The sequence below is a fragment of the Phalacrocorax carbo genome, chromosome 6 (assembly GCF_963921805.1).
Source record: "Phalacrocorax carbo chromosome 6, bPhaCar2.1, whole genome shotgun sequence".
Taxonomy (NCBI): domain Eukaryota; kingdom Metazoa; phylum Chordata; class Aves; order Suliformes; family Phalacrocoracidae; genus Phalacrocorax; species Phalacrocorax carbo.
The window spans coordinates 20,710,938-20,718,690 of NC_087518.1; the positions used below are offsets into that span (position 1 = coordinate 20,710,938).

Here is a 7,753-nt window from a genome sequence, read left to right on the forward strand (position 1 = left end):
CCCGGTTTTGGTGACTTTGCCGCCGCCGCTGCTCTCCTCGTGGGGCAGGGGCCGTCCCAGGTGACACTGCCGTGCCAGGGAGAGTCCCGGTCCCACGCGTAACACGTCCCCTCAGGTGCCTCTCCCGCGCCCGACGGGCGGGGCGCGAAGTTTGGCGGTGACGTCAGGGGCGGGGCGGGGCGGGGCGCCCCGGGGGGCGGTCCCCAGCGGTCCCGCCCCCCCCCCGCCCCCCACCCCCCGCCCCAATTTGCCGCGCCGGGCGCGCGGGGCCGCGCCGCGACGGACCGACGGCTCGGCTCGGCACCGGCCCCGGCCCCGCGCGAGAGGGAGGAGCGCAGGGCCCCCCCCCTCCGGGCCGCGTCCCCCCTTTGCGGTCGGAGAGACGTGCAGGTGAGCGCGGCGCCGCGCCGGGACAGTCCCGGGCTGAGCCCAGCCGTGCCGCTCCGTGCCGTGGACGAGGGGGGCCGGGCCCGGGGTGGGGGCGTTGCTGGGATTTGGCACTTATTGGCCCGGGGCTGCCCCCCAGCCCCGGTGGAGCGGGGCACCTCGGCGGGGTCGTGCCGCTTCGTGTGCGCCCCGACGGCCGCCCGCTGCTTCACCGCCCCCGCCGCCACCCCGTTTCCCGCTGGACCCCGAGCCTCGACGGGCGCCACGGGGCACGGCGCGATACCGGAGACACCCCCCCCCCCCGCGCCTGCCCCCTCGCTCCCCCGGGTCGCTCCTGTCCCGGTGCCGCCCCCGCGTCCGGCGCGGAGCCCGGAGATCCGGGCTGGCCCCGTGGGGGGAGGTGCTCCCGGGGACCGCCGCACCCCCACCGCCGAACATCCCCTCCCGGGCCGGTCCCTTGCCCCTCTCTCCCGCAGCCTGCTCCCTTCCCGCTGCCGCATCGCTACGAGCCGGCCACTGCTGAAATCTCTCCTGCGGTGCGGGGCCCGGGCTGCACCTCCGCACCCCCCCGGGATCGGCCCGGCGGGAACTGGGGCTCCCCCAGCCCTGCCTCTGCTCCAGCCCGGGCCGCTCCTGCAGGCACCGCGGGGCTAGCGCAGCCCCTCCACCTGCCGCTGCCTGCCTGCTGCCTGCTCTAGCAAATTTGGGTCCACCTCGGCCCGGTTGCGTTTATGCCTCTCCCCGGTACATTCTTCCCCCGGGCTGCGGGGGTGGGGGAGGCGGGATAGCAGCAGGGACTCCCCCCATGGACACGTCCAGGGCGGCTGCAGGTGGAAGCGGGGCTGGAAACGGAGCCCCGTCCGGTGGCACCCCACGCCTGGGGCAGAGCCGGGACTTGGGGGGGCTCAGGGGGCCCACTAGCGAGGGCTGTGCGGCTGCGTCATCCCTCCGTGCCATCCGCACCCGGCCACCCACTTCCCTGCTATTGTCTTACACCCGCTGTTGCTTCTGCTCCCAAATTAGATGCTTTGGGGGGGTGGTCTGGCTGCACACAGGTGCCAGCGCAGCACCCAGCCTCTCCCCCCCAGCACCCCAGGGAGGGAGCACTCACCCCTTCGCCCACCCCTTGCCTGGGTGCCCCTCCCACTGCAGGGGTGCTCTCACCTGTGGGGTGCAGGTGCTGGCCCTGTTGTGGGGCTGGGTGCCAACCTCCCTTGTGGGGTACCCCAGGCATGCTGAGCCTCCCCTGAGCCAGCCTGGGGCAGGGGAGGGTGCTGGTGCTCAGCACCGGCAGGATGGATCCCTGCTAAACCAACAGGAAATAATTTTAAGAGCACAGATTAGCTGACTGCTGTCAGAGACAGCAATAAAATCATGATATATCATCCCGCCCGGGTCCCCTTCCTGGCTAATCCTGGCATCGCACCGCTGGTGCTGGCAGCCTTCCCACCCGCCTGCAGGCCAGCCCTGCCTCTGCTGGCCCACAGCACAGAGCCCGCAGCCATGCCAGCGGCTGCCAGGACAGCCCTCATCCCCCTTGGCTGGGCAGTGGCATAGCATGCTGGCAACAGGGACTCAGAGGTGCCAGGCAGGGCATGTTTGCTGGGGTGGCTGTTGGGATGAGCCAAGCATGGGCTGGAAGGTCTCACCCGGTCTGCGGCATGGGGAAAGGCGTCCCATGGGTGCTCTGCTTCTCTTTTGGGAGTGGGCGCACCCTGGGCGGGATGGGGAATGGTGCTCTTGCCTGGTATGCGTTTTCTGAGCAGGAGGGTGCCCGGGTGCACCCGTCCTGCAGGCATCACTCAGGCAGGCACAGAGGCAGGTCAGCCCTGAGGGATGGAGGCAGGGAGGCCCCGTTCCCCAGGTCAGTGCACCCACGTCTCACCCAGATTTGGGGTCAATCACCCCAGGGAGCTTAGGTGCATTTCCTGGGTGCTGTGGGCAGGACCACCTTCCTCCTGGGGCCTGCATAGTAGGGACAGAGCCATGCACCCACAGGTGGGTCGGGTGCTGCCCGTCCCTGCCCCCTCCAAAGGATGTGCTGCTTTCTGCATCTCCAGCTCCCATTGCCATAGCAACAGGCTCAGTGCTTGGGTACCCGAGATGCCGGCTCCCGCATCCCACACTGCCATCCTGCCCGCAGCCCTTGCCACTGGGCCCTGGGCGCTGCTGGCATGGTATGACGAGGCCAACATGTTGCGGCATGGTGTTTTGGGAGCTTTAGCACCAGGTGATGTGTGCCTCCAGCGTCGTGCCAGCATCCCATCGTGGGGTCCTCCTTGGGCCCACCCAAAAGGGCTGTGGGGCCTGGGAGCCCTTTCTCCTAAGCTGTCAGAAAATAACATCAGTTGAAACTTCCTCCTGGTAATGGAGTGGGAAAAGGGAAAAAAATCACCTTATGGGACCAATTTTTTGCTGGGAAGCTTCCAAGAAGGGTCTGGTTTCGAAAGGTTCCTGGCAAGAAAGCAAGGGGCAAAACATGCCACCACATGCCAGGGCTGGTGTTCTGCCTGCTGCTGGTGGCAGGAGGGCTGGCGCCGCTGAACCGTGGTGCCCACCTGCCTGGTGTTGAAGTGAGACTGTCAGGGCTGGTAAGGATTGGGGTGCTGAGGCTGGTGTAACTCGCTGCACATGTGATGGTGTGCAATGATGCTCAGCCTGGGAAAGCCCCAGCTACAGAAATGTCACCGCGGGGCAAAACTGGGTTGAGAAATGGGAAAGGGTCTGTTCGCCTCTGCTTGCCTCCCCAGCGGGTGCTCCAGGCTTCTGTGCTAGCCCTGGCTACTTAACAAATCATTAATGATCCGCAAACAAGAGCCGGAGGAGCTGGCCTGTGGCTGTGCCAGTAGTCTGAGCCCAGGCAGAGGGGCCAGATGCTGCAGGGATGGACACAGATTGTGGGGCTGGGCAGGTGGTGGCTTGTGGCACCCAGGGAGCATGAGCAGCTACCATGGTTTTACATTAATTAATGTGGCTTGGGGGGGGGCTTGGCACGGCCCTAGGGGGGCCAGTGGTGCCGGGGTGCTCACCGCCTCTCCCTGCCCTGCCAGCACCGGGCCCTGCGATGCCGTTTGGCTGCGTGACACTGGGAGACAAGAAAGATTATAACCAGCCGTCTGAGGTGACCGACAGATATGACCTGGGCCAGGTCATCAAAACGTGAGTTGGTGCCTCCCTGGCCCCAGGGGTGCCCTGGGCTGAGAGGCAGCACAAAGCTGCCCATGGGGGCTTTTGGGGTGCTGGTCCGCAGCTGGGACAGGCAGGGCATATTTTGGGGTGGCTGTTCCTTAACTAATCCCTCTTGCTGGCGGGTGCATGGGGGTGTTCACTGCCAGCTCCAAGGAGGGCAACAGGGGTTCCCTGCTGCTGCCAGCTGCAGCCAGGCGGCTCCCTGTATCCCTTCCTCCTCCCCGCAAGATCTGTGGGGATTGCAGCAATTCTGCACAAACCCGGCTCCACCAAGTGCTCTGGGAAGAAGGGTTCTGCTCCAGCAAAGGAAAGGGCAGATGTCATCTGAGGGCGAGCGGAGCACTGCTGCTTCCCCCCAACTTTTATTGCCATGCTGGGGGACCCATTAGGAAGCATTCCACAAAATTAAGCCCCCAGACCTGCTGAGAGCAGTTTGACCCCAAATCACGTGCCAGAAATTTTTCCATCAGCCTCTGAAACACCAGGACCACTTGGCCGTGGGTCACACCTGGCAGGGTAATGCTAGGTGGCAGCGGGGACCTTTTCAGGTGCTCTCAGAGCTTTACCCCAGCCTCTGGGCAGCCTTTCCCAAGGCCCATGGGTCCCAGGGAAGTGGCCAGGAGGATTTTGGCATGGCTAGAGGGGTTGGAAAGCCAAAGACTTTGCCAGAGCGGTGCTGAGTGCCTCCCGTGTGGGCCCCCCCACAGCTCCCACCCGGCCGATGGGCTCGAGCACCATTAATAATAGAACAGAAATATTGCAGCATCCGCAGGCAAACGGCGCATCTCCCCTTCTTTCTTCCTGACCGCAGCGCTCACATCGATGTCTGGGTGTGCTGTTTTTCTGCCTTGGCACAGGTGGCTTCATGGCGGGTCCTACCCCGGCTGCCATAGGGAGGGGGCTTTTTAGTCAGTAAATTTTCCCCCTTCCCTATCAATTTGCTCATTCCATATTGATTCCTTCTCCATATTGATTCCTTCTCCATATTGATTCCTTCTCCATATTGATTCCTTCTCACTGCCCCCTTTTTTCCCCGTCTGCTCCAGAGAGGTTTTTAGCTGCACCTTCCTTCCATCCCTGTGGCATCTCCCCTCCTGCTGGATGGGGGGGATGCTGGTGGGCCTGGGGACCACCTGAGTGCCCCAAGCTTGGTGGTCCTTGAGGGGGTGATGGCTGTGGGTGCCCTTCCAGGGAAGAGTTCTGTGAAATCTTCCGGGCCAAGGAGAAGACGACAGGGAAGCTGTACACCTGTAAGAAGTTTCTGAAGCGGGACGGGCGGAAAGTGCGGAAGGCGGCCAAAAACGAGATCATCATCCTCAAAATGTGAGTGCAGGACCGGGAGCTCCCATGCCGCTGGGCAAAACGAGAAGCCCCTGCTCACCCCCCATCACTCCACAGGGTGAAGCACCCCAACATCCTGCAACTGGTGGATGTCTACATCACCCGCAAGGAGTATTTTATCTTCCTGGAGCTGTAAGTTTGTGGGGTATGGGGGTGCCTGGCTGGGGGTGCCTCCGCCGGGGGGTCTTGGCAGAGCTGCTGTTGGCAGGGCTACTGGCCGGGAGGTCTTCGACTGGATCCTGGACCAGGGTTACTATTCAGAGAAGGACACCAGCAACGTCATCCGGCAGGTGCTGGAAGCCGTCGCCTACCTGCACTCGCTCAAGATTGTCCACAGGAACCTCAAGGTGGGTGGGGGGTGTGGGAGAACCCGTGGGTGCTGGTGTGCCCCCCGCCCCGGTGCTCACGGCCCCTGTGCTGGCAGCTGGAGAACCTGGTGTACTATAACCGCCTGAAGAACTCCAAGATTGTCATAAGTGACTTCCACCTGGCCAAGCTGGAGAATGGGCTCATCAAGGAGCCCTGCGGCACCCCTGAGTACCTGGGTGGGTGAGAACCAGCTGGGCCGGTGCATGGGGTGGGTGGTGCTGCCAGGGTCCCAGCAGATCCCTGATGCTCCCCGCCACCCTGGGGACTGGTCCTGGGGACTCCCATCAGGTCCCTCCTGATGGTCACGGGTGCTCCTGGCAGGTCCTTCCTCCTCCTCCCCATCACCTGGGGGGCTGATCCTGGGTGCTCCCGGTGGGTCCCTCCCACTCCTCATCACCCCAGGGCTGATCCTGGGTACTCCTGGCAGGTTCCTGCCACTTCTGTCACCCTGGGGGCTGATGCTGGGTGCTCCTGGTGGGTCCATCCCTCTCCCCATCACCCTGGGGGCTGATCCTGGGTGCTCCTGGTGGGTCCACCCCACTCCCCATCACCCTGGGGAAGAGGGGCCAGAGGATGGGGACCCCGGGGCAGGGCCGCTTTCCTGTCCCTCACAGCTCCAGAGGTGGTGGGGCGGCAGCGGTACGGGCGGCCGGTGGACTGCTGGGCCATTGGCGTCATCATGTACATCCTGTGAGTGTGGGGCAAGGGCTGGGGCACCTGCGGGGGGGTGGGGGCCTGGGACCAGGCTAAGCTCTCTGCACCATCCCCCAGCCTCTCAGGGAACCCCCCCTTCTACGAGGAGGCAGACGAGGAAGACTACGAGAACCATGACAAGAACCTCTTCCGCAAAATCCTGGCTGGGGACTATGAGTTTGACCCACCATACTGGGATGACATCTCGCAAGCAGGTGAGCCCTGCACCAGGTAGGGGGACATGGGGTCCCACATTGTGTGTCCCCCCAGCGCTGACTTCCCCCTGCTGTGCCCCCAGCCAAGGAGCTGGTGACACGCCTGATGGAGGTGGAGCAGGACCAGCGGATCACGGCAGAGGAGGCCATCTCCCATGAGTGGTGAGGGGCAGCAGTGGTGGGTGGGGGTCGGGGGGGCTGGTGGGGGCTGCTCACCCCTCCCTGCCTCCCCAGGATCTCCGGCAATGCCGCCTCTGACAAGAACATCAAGGATGGTGTCTGTGCCCAGATCGAGAAGAACTTCGCTCGGGCCAAGTGGAAGGTGGGTGGGGGCACCCCGTGCCTCAGTTTCCCCTCTCAGCCAAGCCCATCACAGGGCTGTCAGCCTTGGGGATGGGGGGGTCTGCCAGCCCCTGCGACCCCGCCAGCCCCCAGCAGGCACCCCTAGTGGGGAACTCCATGCCCTGGTGAGGGGCCTGTGGGCAGGGAAGAACCTGTGCCCCACGACACCCTGTCTCTGCCCCCCACAGAAAGCAGTGCGAGTGACCACGCTCATGAAGCGCCTGCGGGCGCCTGAGCAGACAGAGACGACCCCGGCCTCGGCCACCACTGCCGCCTCCACTGCCGCCACGGACACTGCGGCCCCCAGCACACCGCCTGCCGCCCCGCAGCCCCCGGCCCCCGGAACGCCGCCCGCCACCACGTGTAATGGGGACGGGGCCGCCGCCGCTGCCACCACCGCGTCCCCCTTCGAGCAGACCGGCTGAGTGGCCGCGGCCCCCGCGCCCCCCACTCTGTACATAGCCCTCGGCATGGTCGTGTGTCCCCCTCGCCTGCCCTCTTTTTCTACGTGCCCCGCCGGAGAGCCGGCCGCGGGGCAGAGCCCTGCATGGAGTCCGCCCTCCCCGGCGTCCCCCCGGCCCCTCCTGGCCCCCTCCGTGGCTTTGCCGGTCGGTCTGTCCCCACCCCGCTCTCTCAGTCTGTCCCCTGCCGCCGCCCCGCCCCCCCCCCAAGGGATGCCCAGAGGTACGGGGCAGCCCCACCCTCCATCCCCGGCCGCAGGGGTGGGGGTCAACGTGGGCGTCGTGCGGGGCCTCCCGGGACACGCGTGCATGTGCGGGACCGGCGGTGGGGACGGAGGGGGGGCCCCATCAGGCAGAGCACCCCCTCTCCGTCCTGGGGTCCTGGGGGTGTGTGTGTGCGTTGCAGGGGGTGAGGGAGCACGGGGGCCCCGCCCCTGCCCCGGGGGCAGCCACACAGTCCCCCCCCGCTTTGTGTGTGGAGGATCCCAAACGGACGCCCCTCGTGTCCCCCGTCCTCCCCGGACTCGGCTTCCCTCCCTCGCAGCTGCATGCCTGCAGGGCCGGCTCTGCCTGCGGCTGCCGCCAGCACTCCCCTCCTCGTGTACCTCCACGCGCTGTTTCTCTGGCAAATAAAGACCCCGCTGAGGACAAACTGAGACAGCACCAGCGCCGCCTGCCCTGTCTCTCTGTGGGGCCCTGGGTGCCGGCAGCCCACCTCCCTTCCTCCCGCGCCGGCCGGCGGCACATGGTGGGGCG

At 65.7% G+C, this 7,753-nt stretch overlaps 1 protein-coding gene across 1 annotated transcript; it reads left to right on the plus strand.

Annotated features, from left to right (window-relative positions):
* Positions 1 to 305: 305 nt before the first annotated feature.
* On the plus strand, positions 306 to 7,655 carry CAMKV (CaM kinase like vesicle associated). The gene is made up of 11 exons (XM_064454142.1): positions 306 to 390; positions 3,438 to 3,546; positions 4,768 to 4,899; positions 4,975 to 5,049; positions 5,126 to 5,264; positions 5,342 to 5,462; positions 5,901 to 5,976; positions 6,058 to 6,194; positions 6,278 to 6,356; positions 6,429 to 6,516; positions 6,725 to 7,655. The coding sequence occupies exons 2-11, from the start codon at positions 3,452 to 3,454 to the stop codon at positions 6,959 to 6,961; spliced, it is 1,179 nt and encodes a 392-aa protein (XP_064310212.1). The 5' UTR covers positions 306 to 390; positions 3,438 to 3,451; the 3' UTR covers positions 6,962 to 7,655.
* The last annotated feature ends 98 nt before the right edge of the window (positions 7,656 to 7,753 follow it).